Source organism: Thalia democratica, chromosome 6 (assembly GCF_965202585.1).
Source record: "Thalia democratica chromosome 6, ktThaDemo2.hap1.1, whole genome shotgun sequence".
Taxonomy (NCBI): Eukaryota; Metazoa; Chordata; class Thaliacea; order Salpida; family Salpidae; genus Thalia; species Thalia democratica.
This window is the reverse complement of record NC_139170.1, coordinates 49,213,205-49,236,014: the sequence shown is the minus strand read 5'-3', so window position 1 is coordinate 49,236,014 and position 22,810 is coordinate 49,213,205. Positions and strand designations below refer to the sequence as shown.

The 22,810-nt window shown below is 28.9% G+C and overlaps 1 protein-coding gene and 1 non-coding gene across 3 annotated transcripts; one reads left to right on the top strand and one right to left on the bottom strand.

Annotated features, from left to right (window-relative positions):
- Positions 1-1,201: 1,201 nt before the first annotated feature.
- LOC145839646 (small nucleolar RNA U3) lies at positions 1,202-1,397 on the top strand. The gene has a single exon (XR_014370088.1). It is a non-coding gene; the product is annotated as a small nucleolar RNA U3 (small nucleolar RNA).
- Positions 1,398-5,229: 3,832 nt separating this feature from the next.
- LOC145839453 (elongation factor-like GTPase 1) lies at positions 5,230-22,348 on the bottom strand. Of its 2 annotated transcripts, none has more exons than XM_082947023.1 (21): positions 22,234-22,348; positions 20,438-20,505; positions 19,516-19,600; positions 18,854-18,987; positions 16,513-16,650; positions 15,917-16,012; positions 15,498-15,661; positions 14,981-15,151; positions 14,441-14,583; positions 13,963-14,072; positions 13,331-13,538; positions 12,592-12,779; positions 12,004-12,127; positions 11,458-11,589; positions 10,718-10,871; positions 9,234-9,422; positions 8,204-8,542; positions 7,686-7,827; positions 6,794-6,929; positions 6,306-6,490; positions 5,230-5,827 (listed from the first exon to the last, which is right to left on the bottom strand). In XM_082947023.1, the coding sequence occupies exons 1-21, from the start codon at positions 22,322-22,324 to the stop codon at positions 5,642-5,644; spliced, it is 3,183 nt and encodes a 1,060-aa protein (XP_082803149.1). In that variant the 5' UTR covers positions 22,325-22,348; the 3' UTR covers positions 5,230-5,641. The 2 variants fall into 2 exon arrangements, with proteins under 2 accessions (XP_082803149.1, XP_082803150.1); XM_082947024.1 differs by having other exon boundaries at positions 12,592-12,773.
- Positions 22,349-22,810: the final 462 nt, after the last annotated feature.

The window sequence follows — 22,810 nt, the reverse complement described above, 5'->3', positions numbered from 1 at the left end:
AAATGTTTCAGTATTTTTCAATCCACAGACTTATTTCTAGTTTACAAACAATAAACAACAATTTGCAACAAAATATCTATATATACACTTCAAGTTGCTGAAATTGTATGCTATTAGAAAGAGGCTTTTTGTTAGGATAAGTAGCTTTTAACCAGCTGATTCTGGTTTAGTGAGGTCAATTTTTCAAGCCACCACATCGTACGATGGTGGCGTTGTTTATGAAACAAACTTAAATACTTTCTAAAAACACATGATTGTTAGGCAACCGAAGCTAAACGTATGCAAAGCTACTAACGGCATACCATCAAACCCAATCCGGAATAATTCACATCTATATTATTTTTTCATCAAGTGAAATTCTATCTGATCCACTCAATATCATTAAAGTGTAAAAAAGGAGATTTTAAACAAACTAGAATAGACAAGTTTTTATTAAAACTATATAGTTAGGTATATATTGACTGTTATTTTGGTTAAAAGGATAAATTTGTCACTAAACTGTAAAATATAAATTTTTGCCTGGGTTCAAGTCCACACCTTATCGATGACTGATTGCACTTAATGTGAGTAAAAACATTTATTTACCTCGCAGTTTTTTTGTGTACAGTTTGCATAATTGTGTTTTTAAGTAGCTAACTTGATTTTTCATGAAGAAAACTATTGTACATATACCATCGAAACTAGTGTTTTATTAAACGTTTATTAAAACAGGAATTTCCAAACTGTAACCCTAATGATCTTTAACTAATTAAATTTACAACTAAGATTTTGAACCATTGCTACTGTTATACATAATTTAATTTTAGTAACTTTAAACAATTGATACAATGTTAATACAACAGTAGTAAAACTAGTTCACGTGCTTTTATTTTTTATTGTATTTTCATTGATTTAAAGACTTTTTACATTTAAGATTTAAAATATATTATTAGTTATAATTCATAAAAACTTTTTTTGAAATTATTACTTACTTCTTGTTTTTAAAAACAACAACAAAGTATTTATTGAATTTCCAAAAAAAAAAAGTTTAGTCAATTTATACCTAGTTTTATTTAGTTTATCTTTATTAATACAGTGCTCTCTCCATTTTGTGTGGTTTTATCCTTTTTGACATCACAATAAAGTATTACCAAGTGTTACATTGCTATCAAATTGTTAATTGTAACTTATATTTTGATTAGTTGTTAAAATCAGTTCAATGTAACTCATACTATTAGGGATGATTCCTAAAGTGTGTGTCTCACGAACGTTATTTAACATTGAAGATCAACCTATCACGAAAATGAATGGTGGAGAAGTTTTCTGATCAGGAAATTACTTCAGCTTGTTTGAGGTCGTAATAGCTGTTCCGCCGTTGTGATAACGACAGTGTAGGGGAATCTCTCATTGTTAGTGAGCAAGCCTTAGTGAAGAGCGACTTTAATGACTATTTGTTAAAATAAAATAAATTATGCTCGAATTAAGTTTTTGAACTATTTCAATTCTTAATAAAAAGTTAATAGTTTGGTTAATACTTTCTTAACTGATTAAATCACTTTTTTTTTAAGCTTTATGAAAGCACTATAAGCATATATCTGTCCTAAACTTTTGTTGAGTCAAAAACTTTTACAATATGTAGTACTAAAAAAATAATGATTTTGAAAATCAAAAATTTAAAAAAAAACCTGAAACTGTAGTTTATAGATTATTACTAGTTTAAAAAATGTTGTGATGTCACTTGTTTATTTTTGCTTATTTAAATTTTTAAATAACTGAGAAAATTAAATTTCAATTACAATTCTTTGAAAAAAATTGTATTTTAACATTAGTTGATTAATTTTTTACAACAATTAAAACTACTCATTCAAATATTTTCTCAAACAGATAAGAATCAACAGTTAATTTTTTAAAAATCAAGAACAAAATCATTCTTGCTAATAAGCTGTTTATTTTAGATTTTTTGTATCAGCAAGTTACTGCTGAACAAATTAAGCTAACAGCTTTAAAGTTTACTTATGCTTAATAGAAAACAGACCATACTACGCCTGCAAACTATTTTAAGTCGTTTAGTTTTCCCTTGGTATATTTGAGGTGATATTTATTGATTTTTGCTTAGAAAAAGTCAAAGCTATGAAGCAGAAAAACTAACAATTCTTGAAACAAAATATAATATTATTCATTTTAGTTTGAAACATGTATAGCTAAGTACAAAACAGCAGTAAAGTAAGTTATAGTTTCCTTGTAATCCTGAACAAGACGTTAAACTGAATCTAAGTGGTCACCGACTCGATAACTAAAAGGTTCTTTCATACTCCAAGTCCTAGAACCAAATATTTTAAGCGCCTTTTTTCGCTCAATAGACTACTATTATCTATGCATTATGTTTTTTATGTAGATACAACGATGACAAAAACTACTGAAAGCTTGTAATTAATTGTTTTATAAAATAATTTTGTTTGATAGAATCTTAATAACGACTTTTTTACACTAAAATTTTGTCTTTTTTTGCTTGAGTATGCACTTTTTACACAGTAAAAATTATGCGCACATAGTATGTTGAATCATAAGCGCGTATAAATAGGTGGTGAGTGATTAAGCGTAAAATTACTATAAAATATTGTGTTCCAATAATTAATTATCGGCTGTTTCATAACGTTAAACAACATTTACTCAAAAAATCAGAAATCTGCTGGATAAATAAAAGATTACTTTCTCAGCACCAAAGTTTTTTATGTACATCAAAACCAGCGGTTTTCAAGAGTTTGAAAATATTAGACAGTAAGTCAGCAAAAATTAACTATGTAACCAAATATTTGTTAAATACACAATTCATAGTTATATAAATTAAAAAAGGTCTACTGATCGTTAACAGCATGGTTAAAATTGCTAAAAACCTGTAAAAAGTACATATGGAAACTAAGAACGACAAACTATTTAAAATTTTAAACATTTCGTTAGTATTCTTCACTTTAAGCACCTTTAAAACTCATACTTTTTTAATTGAAAGATTAAGTATTGAAGTAAAAACGTTTTCATGTATTAAATACAGTTTTCTTTTTATTTAAACTGTATGATTAAGTTAATTACATTCTTTTAAGTCATAATTGTTTCGAAAAAACGTATAAAAATTAAAACTAGTGTTATAACTAAGTAATTAAAGTTTAACATATTAACCAGGATGTTTTTAAATTAAAATAATTCTCATACACAATTGTTTATGTATAAGGTATTATTTTCACAACGTGAAAAGAAATGTTAAAAAAAAGAAATGTTAAATTTACGCAACGCAGCCTCGAATGAAAATTCAGCATAAAATTTTTACTGCTAAAATAGCTAGTTCTAACAAAAATTTGCTTCAAACAGTTATGTTTATACTTAATTTTTTTGCTAAGGTTATTTTAATTATTACTTATAGAAAATTATCTTTTAATAAAATAAGTTTAAAAAGTCATAAGGACGGAAACAAATTAATAAAAACTATGCATTAGTAAGACAATATCAAGAACTTCTGTAAAAGTTATCTTTTTATTGCTTCTTTAATTGTTTAATAATTTAATCACTTTTAATAAGTTAAGTTATGCTAATGATTTTTATCATAGGACTTTTATAAGAAAACCGTTATATATTTAACTACTAAAATTTAATCGTTATAATATTCTTAAGCCATTTCTTTCTTTAGAAAATATAAATCGTGATGCAAAAAACTTGGATATTCTAATCACGATAAACTACAATAAAAAGTCTAAACTGTCCATAAAACCAACTTTTTTCATAGAAGTCTTATTAACTTTCTTAAGTGTGAAAACTATAGTATTTATGGTACTATAGGTTTAGCTTTTAACAAACAACTAATGATTTCTTCTTCATAGTAGAAAACAAAAAACACTTTTCTACTTTGAAAAACACATTCATGATACATTATTAATGTTTATATTTATAACTTACAAATAAAAAGCCAAGTTGTTTGCTTAAACTTCTAATGACTTTTTAGTCAAATATTTCTTAAATGAACAATTTAATAACACCTTTGAGTCGGTAAGCACTAACTGCGTGACTTAATATTGTGATGTCTTAAAAGTTTAAAGTAAACTAATTGAAAATACATAAAACTTTTATGAATTAAAATAACCAAACGCTACTTTCAAAATAGTTATTAACTTAGTTTGTAGAAAACCAAATTAAATAGTTTATGTTTAGCTTTGTTTTCAAATTCTTAAAAATTAAGGTTTTTTCAATAATAATTGTTTTTGTATGTATTAATTATTCCAAATAAAAAAAATAATCAGTTTAACCAATGGTGTGTATAACACTAATTCAAATGACCATAGCTAAATATATATTTTTTCTTTACAATGCCATAGATATAATCAACAAAACTGTATTTGATACAAAAGTTAGTAATTAACGAAACACATTGGGTTGTTAAAGACTTCTTGGTAAAGTAGAAGTTGTGGATATTGTTTTAATATATAAACAGCCAAAAACACCTTTTATTACTACAATTGCGTATTCAAGCGAAAATCTTGCGCGTTCTTTATTTTGAATTGTACTTATAAAATGCTTTGAAGTTTTGTAATCATTTTAACTTTACATCAGCTGTTAATGTGTTTACCAGCCATCTTAAACACTTTTTTAACCTAGTTTATTTTTTATTTGAACTTTACTTTGAATCAAAAGTTTTTCAGCAATTAAAATTTTTTAACTTTTCAAATTAAATGCTTATACATGCTTAAACTTGTTTCTTTATGCTTTAAAGAGCTTTATACTTAAAATATTGATTCTGACATAGCAGTCATGTTTTCAAACCTTACCGATTCTTATATCCGCAGTTTGTTTATCGGCATCTTGTTTAAGTTAAAAAACAAATGCAAGATTTAAAAAAATTATATGAATCATATTACTGCAGGCATTTATTTTTCTATAAGAATTAAAACTTATTAAAATTATTTAAAATTATATTTAACAGCTTTTCTAAGCATTGGTAAATTATTAAAGTTTGAAATAATTTCTAGCACTTCGATTTTTTTTTTCATTTTTCTAGGAAGTAATTTTTACAAATGAGAAAAATTAAACAGGTATATTTTTTATTTACTTATTAATTTGTTTCGAGTCAAACAAAAATCAATAAATAAAAGTTTACAAAACAACACCAAATTTCGTAACAAAATTTCCTAATGATAAAAAACTATAAAAAATTTTAAATAAAAATCAAAAACAAGAACTTTAATTATTTTAATTTAAACTTGCATATTGTGCTTTAGTTTGTAAACAAAAGTTACATTAAAAGAAACAATTTTCAATAACACTGATAAAATCCTTAGTACTCTGAGTAAATATTTTATTTTTATAAATTTTTAATATAAGTTTTTTGATTTTAAATTCATACAACAAAAGCTATCACTTTTTAACCACAACTTTAGATAATTAATAAAAAACCACCTAATTGTTCTCAGAACTTAAGAAAAAAACTAGTTAAAATTAAATTTTCCTACTTAAAACCTTAAAAGTATAAGCTAAAGTATAAGTAGATGATAAGCGCTTAAAACGACAACCAAAAAAAAAACAATTTATTCTACTTATTTTTCAATATTTTAAATAATAATCAATCAGATTTCTACTTACTCTTCAATTGTAAAATATTTTTAGTAACATGCAACTATTTTTACTTATTCCTGCCGATGGTTCGCTGCTTGGTGCCGTCTTCAACCGTTTTCTCGATTAACCGACCTTTCCGCCTCAGCACCTCCCTTAACTGCGCCATGGCCGGATTTTCGCGGTCGGCCTTGCACCCGAAGTGGGATATCTCCTCCTCCGTGGTCGGCTCCCAATAAGGATCGAACGGGATGGTCTGTGAAAAAAAAAAGTATTTACCCGAGCTCTTAGTGCACTCGTTTGATTTGTTAGTTTATTTTTTTTATTAGACCCGGTTCGCTCATAAGTGGTTGTTAAGAATAAATTTTAAATTTGCTCGAGGCACTCAAAAGTTCAGTGTTTTTAATTTTTCTCTTTATAAGTACATCAGGGTTGCTACCGGTTCAAGAAAAAAAAAGTTTGTTTAAGTTACACCAAGCTAGTCTGAGTTTTCTTAAGAAAGTGTAAAAAGAACTGTTAATTAACCTTAGATACCTACAAATACAAACAAATAGGAAAAGGACTTATCAAAAGAAAAGTTTTTAGAAAAAAAAACAGATAAAAAAGCCAAAGTTTTGAGAAAAGTACCCAAACTAGTTTGGAGATTGCGAAAAAGTTCGAACAAGTTTGAGACATCCTGCAACAGTGTAGCAGCCCTGCTTTGTTCATTTAACAATCTACTTGTAACTTCAAACCTGCCAATGTGAGAACTGCAGGTGGGCAAAAGCGAGTCCTGATGTTTTCTTCCTTATGTCGTCGATGAAGCCGAAGCTCTTGTACATCGGCATCCACGCTCGGATGAGGAACAGATTGGTGCCGTCCTTCAGTTCCTCACTGGTTACGTTCGCCTTGCGCGACCCCAGCACCGAGTGAACCTCTCCTGCGAACATCAATATTAGATTTTATATATGCCTAAAGCTACCTAAAGTTCTAAATAGTTAACCAACTTTGAAAAGCAGTGGTATAAAAATAAAAGCAAGCAATGCAAGCAATTATTAAGAGACTTTTTTGTTTGCTCAAAAAGCAATATATCCATGACCAATTAGCATCACACAACCGCTGAATTTTTTCTGCAACAACAACCAATTACAATCGCTTTATTTCTAAATGAAAACGTCGTCCGTGCAATTTGACTAAACTTATTAAACTCAAGTATGTATAAAAACACACATGTACAACTAACCTAACACTTCACCGTTGGCCTGCACCGAGCAATCGAACATTCCCCCCATGATTCGCTGATCATTCAACCGGAAACTCTTGTGCATGCCGTCCTTGACAACCGATATCAGCTGGTGACCGCCCCAATCACTTTCCACCTGCGTATCATTTGAAAATTTCAAAGTTGTGTTCGTTAATTGTTTGAATTGTCAAAATAGTAATAATTGTCTTACTAGTCATTTTCCATCTGGTTTTACAATAAATAGAAAGATGAAAAGTATCTTGATTTATTATAAGGATTGTCAAATCAGTGTGTAGTTTTTTTTGTATAGTCACAATTCCCACTCAATTTTTTTCTTAATTTTTGTTGTTGTTTATTAAACTTTAGCTATCACTGTTACCCCTAACCCTTACCATTGGTCGGTAAACGGTTCTCGGATTTGATCGGATGGGAATTAGGCAAGTTAGTCTTATTAGTACATATTTTTTATATTAAGTATCTAATTTTTACTGCTTAACAAAGACTAGACTCTAGAGTAGGTTTTGAGTAGCAGATTCCTAATAGAAGGGAAAAATTGTAAAGATAAATGTATTATTTTACCTAAATTCTTTCATTTGATTTCAAACCAAAAACATCAAAAAACATTTTACAGTTTAATGATATTAGTATATATATATTTCATTAATTTTTAATTCTATTTTAAAAACAAAGTTTCTCACTTAAATACCACTCTTATTCAATTTTTCAACCTAAAACTCTAACACTTCGTAAACTCCAGTTTGTGAAAACTTTTTAAGTGTTTTTGAAGTGCTTCCTGAAAGTTTAAGTCTTCCAGCTTACGAATAAAAGTATTTTTGCAATTTACATCATTTAAAAAAGAAACAATTTAGTTGCAAATAAAAATGTTTTGAACCTCATCATCGGGTTGACTCTGCGTCGCCCTCCACTGGTGTATGACGTAACAGACGCCGTGCAACGGTTCCCCGCACATCGGACCCGAATTGGCGGCAATCTGGAATCCCGTCACGACCGACTGGTCGTTGCTGCGAAGTGACCTGTGAAAGTTTGTAAAAGTTAGAGGTGACCTGTGGAAATGTATTAAAGTTACTGCCGAGTCAAACTGCCCGTTTGAACGCTTCAAGTCAGTCCGTGATGCGCTGAACTAGAACCACGTTTTATATATCATAATGAAAAATGTTCTAAAAATTTATATCAAAGATTGTTAGCTTTCGACTGTTGCGAGTTAAATGGACACACAACACTCTTCAGTTGAAAATTCTCACCTAACAACTGCAGTACAAACTTCAAAAGCAAACTGATGATTTGAAAACATTGTTCCCGAGTTTAAATAGTATTTATAGACTAAACCTTAAAACTGATAAAGCTTTTATATGTAAAAACGTAAAAATACCTGTGCAATTTTAAACTCACTTCGTTTTGTTTTCACCCTGATCTTCGGCCAGGCTCCAGATCGAAGGCCTCTCGTATTCGGGGATTTTATTGACGAGCAAATTGGGGCCGTCCTCCTGCGGACCGAAGCTCCATATTTGGTCGACCACGTCCCCGCCTGACCACAGCTTGAAGTTTTTCTTGGACGCTTTGAAACTTTCGGCCAGCTTGGTCTTGAAATCTGCGATTTTCTGCTTCACTTCACCGTCCAACGCTTGTTGTGAGGAAACGTTTTTCTTTTTGCTTCGCTCCACCACTTCCCTTATCAGCTGCTTGCTTTCAACGAGCAGGTCGATCACTCCTTCGGGAAGCGGAACGGCCCTGTTTGTTAGAAATAATATTTATTTTTGATCACGTGTGACAACTTTTTTTTAGTAGCTAAAATATTACATGATGTACACAAACAAACTCACAAACATTTTTTTAATTTTTTTTGTGTTTACTCAAGAACTTCTGATCCCCATGCAAAGTAATAAAACTTTTATTTAGTTTTGTACTAAATTAGCTAAACGACGTAGGCTGATAAAATTGAAGTAGTTGAAGGTTCTTTTATTAGTTTAAGATGAACTTGTTTTGTTATCATGTTACATTTCAAACATTCTGAATAGCTAATATCCAAACACTACATTTTATTTCAACTAGTGCCTGCTTAGTTTAAAAAGTGCTGTTTCACCACTTATTTAAAAATCCATTTTATATCCAACTTTACACAATGAACAATAATTATAATAACAAAAGTAATTATGATATAAGGCTTCTAATTTTAGCATAGCTCTTTAAAAAGAAGTGATAATTTCTAACTTTTAATCATTAACATTTACTGCCTACTTGACAAAACAAAACATTTTCTAAAGGTAAATATTTTATTTTGACCAACTCAAAAAGCTCAATAAGCTATTTTAATATAATACTTCAAACGATTACAATGTACTTGAAAATAAAAAAATCTTAAAACATTTTATATACTGCTGAATTATACAAATATGTTTCTTGATAAACAATTCAAACTCACTCAATTTGCAGTTCAATTCTCCCGTCTGCGGTACCAACAGCGACTATTTTGCTCTTTTTAATTTTCTTGTTCTTATTCATCAGGTCTCTCTCCTGGCCACCCATGGACTCATTCATGACGTCATACTTGGGAGGGTCGATGACGGTTTCACGATAGGGGACTTCCGGTTTTGAAACGTTGAACTTGATTCTGTTGGTGTTTTAATTTTTTTTCAAGTTTTTTTTTTCTTTTACAAGTAGGACATTTAACAGAAAACATTGTATTACTAACAAAATTTTGCGATGATTTAAATTTAACAGTTAAATTAACCAAAAATAAAAGTCTCAAACACAGCTATTTTCTTCCAGGTCAAAATGAAAACAAAATATATTCCTAATTGGACAAATTTAATTTCATAATTAAAATACAAATCTGAGTTCGAGATCATTCATAATAAATGTATTTATTTCTACCATAACGTTAAAAATTAAATTCTATTCTCAACTTCGAAAATTTAATTTTATAATAAAAAAAAATTGGCAAATCTGAACCAAAAATCTTTTAATATCAGTTTTACATAAAGTTAATAAATATAATCGAATAAAAACAATATACAAATACCAACTTGGCGAATCTGAGCTCGAAATCTTTTAATATCAGTTTTTAATAAAGTTAATAAATATAATCGATTAAAATTAAAAACAAATACCAACTTGGCGAATCTGAGCCACAAATCTTTAAATATCAGTTTTATATAAAAATGATAAATATAATCAAATAAAAATCAAAACAAATACCAACTTGGCGAATCTGAGCTCGAGATCTTTTAATATCAGTTTTATATAAAAATGATAAATATAATCAAATAAAAATCAAAACAAACACCAACTTGGCGAATCTGAGCCACAAATCTTTAAATATCAGTTTTATATAAAAATGATAAATATAATCGAATAAAAACAAAATACAAACACCAACTTGGCGAATCTGAGCCACAAATCTTTAAATATCAGTTTTATATAAAATTAATAAATATAATCGAATAAAATTAAAAACAAATACCAACTTGGCGAATCTGAGCTCGAGATCTTTTAATATCAGTTTTTAATAAAGTTAATAAATATAATCAAATAGAAATCAAACAAATACCAACTTGGCGAATCTGAGCTCGAGATCTTTTAATATCAGTTTTATATAAAAATGATAAATATAATCGAATAAAAATCAAAACAAACACCAACTTGGCGAATCTGAACCACAAATCTTTTAATATCAGTTTTATATAAAATTGATAAATATAATCGAATAAAATTCCAAACAAACACCAACTTGGCGAATCTGAACCACAAATTTTTTAATATCAGTTTTATATAAAATTGATAAATATAATCGAATAAAATTCCAAACAAATACCAACTTGGCGAATCTGAACCACAAACTTTTTAATATCAGTTTTATATAAAGTTAATAAATATAATCTAATAAAAATAAAACCAAATACCAACTTGGCGAATCTGAGCTCGAGGTCTTCCAGGCACCTCCTCAAATGAACTTCCCCGGATGTGGCGATGACGAACCCGCTGTTCTTCTTGAAAACTTCCACGCACGGATCGGCCTGGTTCAGCTTCCTCATGCCGGAAGACAACAGGTGCTGTTCCGCTGTTGATGAAAATTGTTATTTTGTTAGAAAACTCTGTCTTTTATAAAAAAAACGTTAGTTGTTTTTGGAAAACTAATCTTTTAATTTAGTTTCAAGTAAACAATATTTAAATTCTGATATGTGATGGATAGAATGATGAAAGAAAACAAAAATAATATGCGGCCATCTTAGTGAATGGAAATATGACTCATTGGTTAAGTATTTGGATGTTTTGAAAACGCTAAACACAACTAAGTAAGCGGTTCATTATATCAAAATAACTAGAACATCTAACTGTTTTAGTACAATTTTTGAATTTTTTTTAACATTGTTTTTTTATTTCTAATATGCTTTATTACTTTTAATCGCTTAAGTAGTTGTAGGAAAATTTTACCGTTTTTTTATTTGAACAAACAATTGAATTTTCAGACTCAGTACAACTGTGCTATTATAAATTTACACACAGAAATTAAACGCTGGTAAAGAAAATATCTAAAACAATTTAGCTGCTTAAAAGTACATCAAAGATAGTGTTTTTTCAAACAAGGCAAACAAACTAGATCGTTTTACTACTGTATTTAACTATATAAAAACATTCAAACTCACTCTGTTTCTTAGGCTCGATGGCAACGCGCAGTATGGGGTTGGTGTTGACGAACAGCGCGTTGAAAGGAGTGCAGTGCAGTGTCGATGACAGCGTTGCCGAATTTATTATCGCCGACTCCATGCCTCCTATGCCTGTGTGATGTTGCGTATGAAATATTAGCAAGCTGACAACAGTGTAAAAATATTTTGTCTTTGAAAAATGTACTGTCAAGTAGAAGGTTGTATGAAAACAAGCACTTGGTTAAATTCAGTTCAAATAAAAAATATGCAGTTACAAATTTAAAATGATTTAAATATAATGCATCATTACTAAACTATTAGTGTTTTTGAGTATACTGATTTAGGTTTGTCATGTGTTATAACTATAAAAACCTTTTAAATATATTGTATCTGATTTTGTATTCAACGCATTCGTCTTTTTTTAGAAACTGATACACGTAAAATTGTTCTTTAGTACCAACTTCAAAAAATGCTAAACAAAAACTCATGACAATGTGCTGTTTGATATTCAAAACCAATGTTGAACTGATTAAATATTGAACGAACCGACAATGCATCCGGCCTGGGCGCAGGGTTCGCAAACGGTGACGCTCGACCCGACCCAGTTGTAAAGCGAATCCACCGTGGCCATCTGGACGTGGTCGCTAGAGGACGCTATTTCCTCCTCGGGCTAAAAATTATGGTAAGTGTGAAAATTGTTGAATAAAATGCTGGTAGTTATACTAAAGTTTCTCTAGTTAAAAAAACTTTTATTTTTAACAGAAGTATTGTTTTGATACATACAGTTATTGTTTTCAAAAATGGATTCCAGATTGAAACAAAAATTGAAAGACCAATTTAAACAAATAACTTCAAGGTAGTTATTGAAATGTATGTATGTTAATAGTGCAGAGTTAAATTTGTTACTACGCTTTTAGGTAATTGAAAACTAAATTGCTAAATGAGCTTAACTTAATTATACCAAGTAGACCAGTATGAATACCAAATTAAATAGTCTAATCAGTTAAAAAAACAAAAAATGTATACTTATTGTGTACATTGTACATAGTTTTTTAAAACAAAAAGTTCTTTTTATTTTGAACTAGAACTATGTTTTTTTTAAGATAATTAATTACAGATATATAAAACACCCACTCTAGTGAAGTCCACTTTAGCAGGGTCGTACTTGGGGCCGAGAACGAAAAGTTTATCCCCGACTTTTATCTTCCCGCTGAAGACCCTGGCGAGAGCTAGTATTTTATTTTCCTCAACTGGGTTTTCCCCTTTATCATTGTCGGCAACTTCCGGTTCGTCTTGAACAGTTTCTTTGGGAGTTTCTACGCCTTAAAAACGTAAAATGTTAATTTGCTATAGTAGACTTGACCTTGTTAAAGTTTGTGTGAATTTGCCAGAATGTTATTTTTTAAAACACACTTTATACAATATCCTGCACATGTTTTCAAAAATTAATTAGTAAAAAAAAATTACAAAGGTACAACATTTGGAAAAATTATTAAAGTTTAAAGAAGTCCTTGTATGGTTTTTCAAATTAAAAATAAAAATCACAAGAACTGTATATGCATATTTTTATTGCCTAACGCCAAACGCTAAACAACTTATCAAAACATAACAACTTCCTTGTGATATGTTGAAAAAGTTCACAGGTTTTATTTATAAAAATTTTCAAAAAACGCAAAAAATTAAATTATTTACAGCTCACATCACTTGTGAGTGTCAGGGCAATTCAAATGTTTTATTTTAATTTAAAAAAACACCTTTAAAATTAAAAACAAATTATCCTCAATCCTCAAAACCTTCCCCTGCCTGCAGCTTCATCTGCTGCTCCTTGTACTTCTCATTAATTTTAATAAGAATTAAAATAAACAAACAAAACCTTCTCCTGCCTGCAGCTTCTTCTGTTGCTCCTTGTACTTCTCGATCAGCAGCCTCCTCTTCTCCTCCGCCTCCGCTTTGATCTTCATCCTGACCCTGTCGCTGGTCACCTTGGGCAAGTTGCACCTGTCCATGATGACCATCTTGCTCGCCAGCGCTATTGTGACGTCACTGTGCGCGTCGCACGCCACGTAGTGCTGCTTGAGCGCCTGATGCGATGCAATATATAATAAGTTTTTTTTTTATTGTTGTGATGTCGTTTAATTTGTTTATACTTTTTGTTTGTTAGGAAAAATTGAAGACTTATAAAATATGAAAACAATTATTTATTATTTTTGCAAATCGTGTAGTGCTGCTCGAACGGCTTATTTTTAATTAATAATATTAATAATATTTTATTTGTACTCGTTTGTTCAACTCTACAAAAACCTCGTGATACCAGCAGTTAAAATTCTAACCAAAAAGTTAAAAGTGTACCAAAATAAAAAAAATTTCAATTAAACTCATAAAATATATATATATATATATAAATACATATATAAAAACATAAAATACACAAAATAAACTTTTGCTTGGGACAGCTGTTTCTGCGTTTAATACGCGTCTTCAGCCAAGTAATAAAAGCATATTAACCTGGGTGCTTTCAGGTAACGAAGTGAACTTTTTATTCGCACCGCACATCAGTTTTTCTATTCTTTCTTCGGATATATTTTTTGGCGAGGGAACGTTTTCACAAACGCTTGCTGTAAAACAAAGATTTCACAAAACTTTCAAATTGGATTTAATTAACAATTGTTTTTAAATTAGAATTTTTGGGAATAAATCAAACCAGCATAGTTTCGATGTTATGTTTATCCTAAAAACCAAAACAAGTTTTGGTATAAAAAAAGTTGCAGTTCTCAATTCTTGGCTTCCTCATATTTTAAAGTAATAATCAAAAAAAAATTGTATGTACCAATTAAAACATTTTTTGAAATCTAACATAGCAAAGACGATGCAAGTGGAAGCTATAAGTCTTTACGTGATGTTAAATGATCAAATCTAATTTTCACTAACGCATTTTTGAAACAACTAACTCCCACTTAAAAAAAATGTCAAAAAGCTTTCTAACTCAGCAGAGAAGACGCCAGTGGTAGCCAGTGGCTGCAGATGGCCACCAGGTACCTTTTGGGTTCGTTCTGGAAATTTCTCTCGTCCCTCCGGTCCACCTTGGCCTTCAAGCTGGCCGCTATCTTGGTTGACAGTTCTTTGTCCCTGGGAAAATTATATGAAATGCAATCGAAGGAGTGAAACTTATTATCAATGATAAACCCTGTGCTGAGTGAATCATTTATACTTAAATCTAGGAAATAAGTTCACCCATTAGCAGAAAGTTCTGAACACCAAAAGCTTAAATATTACCTTTAAACAAAACACGCATGTGGTCTGAAACATTTACCATACGCTTTGTACGGTTAATTAGAAATTATCACACCATAATCAACTTGTTAACCATGACAGCCTCATAAATGGCCCAAAAAAACTTTCAGTATACATTACATCGATACAATCTACTTAAATATTTTATTTTTTCAAGACTTTATTTTGCAAACAAAGTATACTTCATAAACTGAATATTTCATAACAACCACTTTAACGCATCGAAACCCACTTTTTGACCATGACCGCCTCGTATATGGCCCACAAGTTCCTCAGTATGAACTTGACGAACATGGGCTCCTTTCCCCTGTTGCACGCGCCCCTGCCGTACCCCCTCTTCTGCTTCGGGTCCAAATAGTAATCTCCCCACAACTTCTTCCGCAGCAGCATCCTCATCGCGTTTCTGTGAAAAACAGTTGGATTTTTAACCACTTGGAAATTGATGCTGTTTGATAAACGTTTACATGTTTTAAAAATTAGTACTACTTTGATGCTTTGTAAATAATGGTGACTGTATTCTACAATGAGACACACACTGCAAAAACAAACTCTTTATTTTTAAATATCGGCAATTTTCATAGCAGATGTGCACCTGAAAACAAACAAATCAATACAACACAGCTAAAATCCATAAGCACAACAAACGCACTTGTTGACTTTCAGCTTATCAGCAAGCTTATCGTGGCAGTAATGTGCGAAATGGTGCGTGTGGTGAACCCCCATTAAAAATAATTAAGATTAGAACCAACTTGTTGACTTTCAGTTTATCGGCAAGCTTCTCGTACAAGGTGTCGGCGAAGTGGTGCGTGGTGAATCCCCACGCGTCGGTCGCCGATGCGAACACCACGTTGCCCTGGTTGGGCGAAAAGTACAAGTTGCTGTCGTCCCACAAATCCTCCTCCTCCGACGGAGCCTGTAACAAAATAATTAATTATTGTGGACAATTTTTTTTAAGAGCCTTCTGAAAATCTTCCTCTTCAGATGGAGGTGTTTTTGTGATAAATAAAGAAAAAATAATAATCAAAGACGCTTTTCAACAAGACTCCAGTTTCTTGTTCCGTCCTGCCAACTGACGCATTCTTTTTTAACTTTTGAATCCGATGAAACAAGTGCTGGCACATGACTCGCCACAGCCACTATTAAGTAAAAAAAATTAAGTAAAACTCACAGCATCATTGTCGTTGTTCTCCTTTTTCTCCGAGTAAATTTCATCCTCTCTCTTCATGGTGTCTACAGAAAACAAAGTGGCCGTCACCGCGTTCACCTGTTTGAATTAATAAAATAAATAAAGAATAAGTTAATCTATCATAAATAAAAAATAATAATAATAATAATAATAATAACAAGTTCATCTGTCAGAATTAATATAACAAATAAATAAGTTCACTTGATAGAATTAATAAGTTCGCCTGTCATAATTAATATAATAAATAATTATAAGTTCACCTGCTAGAAATATAAAAAAAATAACAAGTTTACCTGTCAGTTTATAAGAAACGCGTTAATTGCTAATAAGTTTGTAATTATATAGGTAATGTTATAAAAATAAATAAAATTATTAATTTTTTATAACAGTTTTGTGTATTTTTATAACATTACATATTTAATAACAATCTCATTGAAAATATGTTTCTTATAAACTCGACCTGTTCTAACGAATTCTTTTTACGTACATTGTTTCAAACAAACCACCAAAAAAGTATTGTTTACAAGTTTAAAGTTGAATTACGTGTTTATTCTTTATAAAACCAACGCGTTTCGGACCTGTTCGAGCAGTTTCTGCAGGTGCAAGTACGCCTCCAGCGGCGATAGTTTCAGCTCGGTTATCAGCCGGTCCATCTTGTTGATGACGAGCACCGGTTTCAGCTGCTCCAGCCACGCCTGCCTCAGCACTGTTTGCGTCTTTTTGGTAAAAACGGTGTTAAAAGATAGTATGCAACCTATATGGCATTTATTGTTTGGTTTAGCTACCACTATCTATGGATGCAGTTATAAGTACAATAAGAACGCAATGTTTGATTCTATGAATAAAAAACAGAGTTCAAACTTTACAACATTTAAGTCTTGTTTAAAAAGACTGTAAAATCCATAAAATTGTATCAATACATGTTTAACTCAACCTTATTTTAAAAGGCTTATTACCCTCACTTTAAAGGTTAAATACTAAATTTATTTTTAAAGGACTTTTTAATTAAATTTAAATCTATAAACTTTAATGATTTAATGTTACAATGGTTATCAAATATAATGTTATAATGGTTATCAGTTTTATTTGTGATCACTTAACTATATGTGTAGTGTATAACAATTTCAAATGGAAATAGATAACATTTTTAGCAAGTTTTACTAACTTTATAGCTTTTGTAGTGACTTTAGCAAGTTTTTAACTAACTTAAGATTTTAGTGGTTAAAAAATGACGTGAATAAAAATTACAATCATTACTTAAAAGTAATTTAAAACTTAAATAACACTTAACAAAAATTTTAAAGAAAGGTTTCTTTTAATGTAATCACAAGCTTTTTAGTCGATATCTTTTATCTAATTATTAGGAGCCTTTAACTTTAAATGTTCATAACTTTCAATATTGCATAATATAATTTAGTTTTTCAACTCTTTTTAATTTTGGTTCTTAAAAAGAATTTTGAATTGTTTTTTATACTCAAAATTTTATTTCAACTTTTTTTTTAATGTGTCTTTAAAATACAATTAATATTTTTCCTGTTTTCTTTTATGGTTTATAAACTAAACGTTCAGCATTAACATTTGAATTTTGAACAGACATTTTTTGAGGAAATCAAAGAAAAATTCTTCTTTTTTATGTTTGCAAATGTTGTTTGCTTTATATTATTACAGCCTTAGACTTGGACTAGTATTAAAAAAAAAAGTATATTTTAAACAGAAGGAAATTTGTTGTTGTTAATATCATTAGTTTTTTTTCTTTTTAAAAGCATAAATTTTACAGTACTTATCTTCATATTTTCATTTATAAAAGTTAAGTTCAGTTATTGTAAAAATCACTTCTTTAAAATTCTTAAAAAAATTTACAAAAATTTATTCTACTATTAAAATCTAAAATTACATTCACTGTTCAATTTAATAAACAATGAACTTTACCGCAAGATCAACAACAACAGCATCCGAGACAATCCTACGACCGGTTTCGTCCTTATTAGGACTCATCAGGCAGGAATAGTCGCGAGAAACCGCTATTGTGATCTTAAACAAGCGGGCTTAAGTACGAAGTACTGAAGCGATCGTTTGTGGGTAAAGTTGAAAAAATGACACAGCTAAATCATTCACATCCCAACGTCAATGTTCAATTTATATTGTTAAATAACATTAAAATTATCTTTTTTGCACAAAATACTTATAAAAAATTTCGTAAAAACATTTCAGCGTATTACATTTTACTCTCTTTAAAGAGGTTGTAACCTATAACTCAAGTATTCACACGTTTGTTATTAGTGTTGTTTATCTTCTTTTAAAAGTTAATTTAAAGTTACGTATATTTTTAGTTCTTATGTTAGTAAACAAGACTCATAGTACATTATTAAACACAAAATTCAGTTAATTTTCGTTTAGTTTTTTTTCTTTCATTTTGTTTAACTAATTGTTTTAGATGATAAAAAATTTAATCTAACAGCTCGTAAGAAACTTTATAAGCATGTGGTGCACGACTCAATTATCGAAAGGTTCCTTTGTACACCAGGTCCTTAGACCAAACTCTTTCAGCGCTCATGAATCTTATAAACTTTTTGTTACAAAACTAAGTGAAACACCTACTGGGTTTACCAAAACTTAAAACAAAAAAATTACTGACAATGTCAGCATCAACTTTTTAACTCTTTTTTTTTTTTGTTTTACAATTTAGAGTCTACAGTATTTAGATTTTTACAAATTTTAATCATTCACTTTTTATTTTTTAGACTGAGACACCTTCGACCACGTCAACCGGAACAAATAAAAAAATCAGTATAAAAATTAACAACAACAATAACAACAACAAGTAATAATCAACAACTTTCAAACCTTCCGACAATATCAACCACAAAAAAAAACTGAAATTATTTAAAAAATAAACATTAACAAAAATATCAAACGAACCTGCGGGCAGACGCCTTCCACCACGTCTACCAGAATGACACAGCCGTCACACAACCTGATGCCCGTCGAAACCTCCCCGCTGAAGTCCACGTGACCCGGCGAGTCTATGACGTTTATCAGGTGGTCCACCTTGTCTGAAAAATATATTGAGTTTTCCAGTTTGAAGTGTGGAAAACTTTTGCGCGCGTTTTTTAAATTTTTGAAAAAACTCGGTGACTGTGTTGTAGTCATTTTGAAGACAAAAAATTGTTTAAAGTTGTATGATAAAACATCAATCAATTTTTCTTAAAGTTTGTAATTAAAATTTTTGGTCAAAATTAAACTTGTCTGAAATTTAATAATAATTTAACGGATTGTTTCAGTTTTGTTTTGGAAAAAAATTTTGTGAATTTTAAAAGTTAGGCTGATGTTTGAAGCCTTACAAGAAAAATATTAAAAGGTGATGACAAGAAAGGCTATAGTTACTTTTAAACAAAACACTTCAAACTTAAAATTCTATTGTAAATCTTATTTAATTGTCAACAAAATTTTCAGGTTTGTTATTCAAATCTTTACAAAAACACGTTGAATCAAAAACAAACTCATAAAAAAGTTTTTGAGGGAGACGGTTAATAAATATAAGTACATAAGAATTTAAAATTAATAATATATATATAACTTACTGTGAGTGTGTTTAAGGGAGACAGCCGAAGACTTCATGGTGATTCCACGCTGCTGCTCATCTGGTCTGCTGTCCATGTACCTTATCTGCATTATTACGTCATATTACTAACCATTTTCTGAATACAAACAGGGTTACCAAATACTATTTTTGACAACTTCCACGTTTTTTGAATTTCTTCCATGTTTTTTAGTGACTTATATTTAAATTTCCAGGTTTTTTTAAATTTCTCAAACTCCAGGTATTTTCGGGCTTTTTTGACTAAATTGTCAAATTCCAGGATTTTTGGCAACCCTGTATATACTTAGTCCATGTTAAAATAAACAATACTCTAAGGAAGGTTTGGTGCATAAAGCATCAAGCCCAAAACACATGTAAAGCAGTAATTGTTTTATGAGACATATACTTACTTTGCTTTGCTATTCTTAATTTTTAGCATACTTTAAACAAAGTTTTAAAAAATATCTCATCAAGTTTTTTTTGACTTTTTATGTTATATTTGTTATTTAAAAAAAGTTTTGAAGCTACAAGATTTATTCTACAATTTAAAGTCATATAAAAAAGTATTCTACAAGATGTTTTTTCAAAGTCCATCACAAAAATGTAATATAAACCTATGATAAAGTTAAACTTATACCAAAACATATAAAATTTTATTTTCAATCTAAAAATGAGTTTTTATAGTTTGTAAGCTTCTGAGTTAAAATGAGAATTGTAACTATTTCTGAGATAAAATATTTTAAAAAACAGGTATTTGTGTAAAAAACTAAAAATATGACTGCTCCAATAACTTTTAAGTATCATTAGTTTTTTTTCAAGCTGAATACAGTTCATAAGGAGTTTCTTAGATTAAAAAGTGTGTTTACATAGATTGTCATTTGACTATAAGGAATACTAAAAACAGTAAGAACAAACTAAAATACCTTTCCTACATTATTTTTTCCAATGATTCCGCAAGTGGCTAGTAATGAATCTGCTAAAGTTGTTTTACCTGTTCCAAATTTTATTTTAATATTATTTGTATAGAGTTAAATATTGCATTACTTAATTATTTATAGTTTTAAGATAAAGCTTTTCAATAATAGAAAACTTTTTTGTCAAAAATTTATACAAACCTTTGTTTTAAAGGAAACAAGATAATTAAGTATGTTTGTAAAATTTTGGAATTTTTTATGCTTAATGTTGAAGTATTAGATTATTAATAGCTTTTACAGTTAAGTATTGCTTTTTAACTTATTTTTATTAAAAATTTAAAATAATTATAGAATTTAAGGAATTAGTATGTTTTGAACAGCTTTTTATATGAAATCTAAAACTGCTTTTACAAGTTTTATAAAAATATTAATTAAGAGTTTTCTCTCTTTTTTAATGTTAATGAAAAATTTTAACAATACTAGGGGTATAATTTTCAATATCAAGTACAATAACACTATTACTGGGATTTTTAATATGTTGTTCATTTAATTTACAATAACTGGGTAGTAGTTATTTGAAAGCATAAAAACCTTGTTAAAACACAATATTTTTATGCATTATGGATAAAAAAGCTTAGTTTTTGTTTGCCCTAATAAAACTTTTGTTGTTTTACTACTTTAAAACAAAATTTTATTAAAAAAAGAATTTTTAACATGTAAATGGATTATTATTTATGTGAAATTTATATTATTTTTAATAGCAGTACACTACTACATATGGCTTTTATTAAAACTAAAAAGTTTACTAAATACTAAGTTTATTAAGTTGAAATATATTTCCTTTACACTTTTAGTATTAAAATCACAGACAATAGTCCTCCATAGCAAAACTAGAGTTAACTGTTGAATTTCTTTAAACAGATTTTAAAACTAAAATATACCTAAATTTCATAAGTTGTATGAGCTTGAACTGTTTATTGTTATTAAGTGCTTAAATCTAGCAACTTTTTTACTATATCAAATTTTAAGTCTACAGTAAACTATATGTTAGCATTTTATTTATAAATCAACTAAGTTGACATTTTTTCAAAGTAAAAAATATTTAAAAACTTTAACTTGAATAAAAAACTATTCTAGAGACAAGTGTGAAGCTAAAGAAATAATTAACATAAAAAGTTTATAAACATTTATTAAAATAATGTAATATTTAGATAGAGTTGAGCCCCCTATGTTTCCCAGATCTGGCTCGTGATATTTTTTTTTCTTGAAAACTTCTTGTGCAAAGAAAGTTAAAAATTTGATTTTCAATACACAGTTGAACAAATTAAATGATAATTTTATTAAAATATGGCTTAAAGAGATGTTCTAAACTTTTTTTTTCTTCAAAATAATGCAGTCCACAAAATATTTTTCTGGTAAACCTAGCTTTTGAAATAGAAAAGTTCCCACTAACTTATTAAAATCAATACATTTAAAAATATATATTTTGCAGCCATTTTACAAAAATATATTTCAAAAATAGCAAGAAAAAAAATTATTTCGATATTTTCTGAAAAACAAATTAAAAACTTGATTTATATTTTTGTGTCAATTTCTAGAACAAGACCTTAAATAAAACTAACTCTTTTTTATTAACATGAAAAAACTCTGTGTGGCTTGAAATTTAACACACAATTTTCTTTATCATGACAAAATTATAAAAAGAGGTAAGCCAAACAGCGTTAAACAAATTTTTAATTTCACAGACTTTAAATCTATAAGTGTGTTGTTAAAGAAAAAACTCTACTAAAATTAATTTAACCTACCATGATCTACATGTGCTAAAATACAAATATTTCTAATATTTTCTGTGTTCTTCTGTAAGTTGTTTATAGTTTCTGTGTATTTTGATGACATTTTTATAAAGCTAAGGTTATAATGATACCTGTAAAAATAACAAATTGAGGTTAATCTTGACAATTAAATATTTATAAACTTTTGACTAATTTCAGATACTATACAAAAAAGTTCCTATTTCATTTTTAGGTTTTGAAGCTAACAGAAATTGATTCAAAAAAAATCAAGAATGTCTTGAAAAACTTAATTTAAAAAACATTTTTCATACAAAAATTTAACAGCTTTTCTTAATAAATTGAAAAAAATGTTTTTTAATATTAGTTATATTTAGTCATCAACATAAAAATAATCACAATGATAATTTTGAAGTTATGATTTTTATTAAATTAATCTTTAGTTTTTTTATGAAATTTATACTTATCAGTAATAAATCTAAACTAATAATAATTTTTTTTTATAAAAAGTTATCTTTTAAGTTCAAAAAACATTAGTGTTTTATTAAAGTAACCAAAACATTTTATTAAGCTTTAAAAATTTAAATAACGA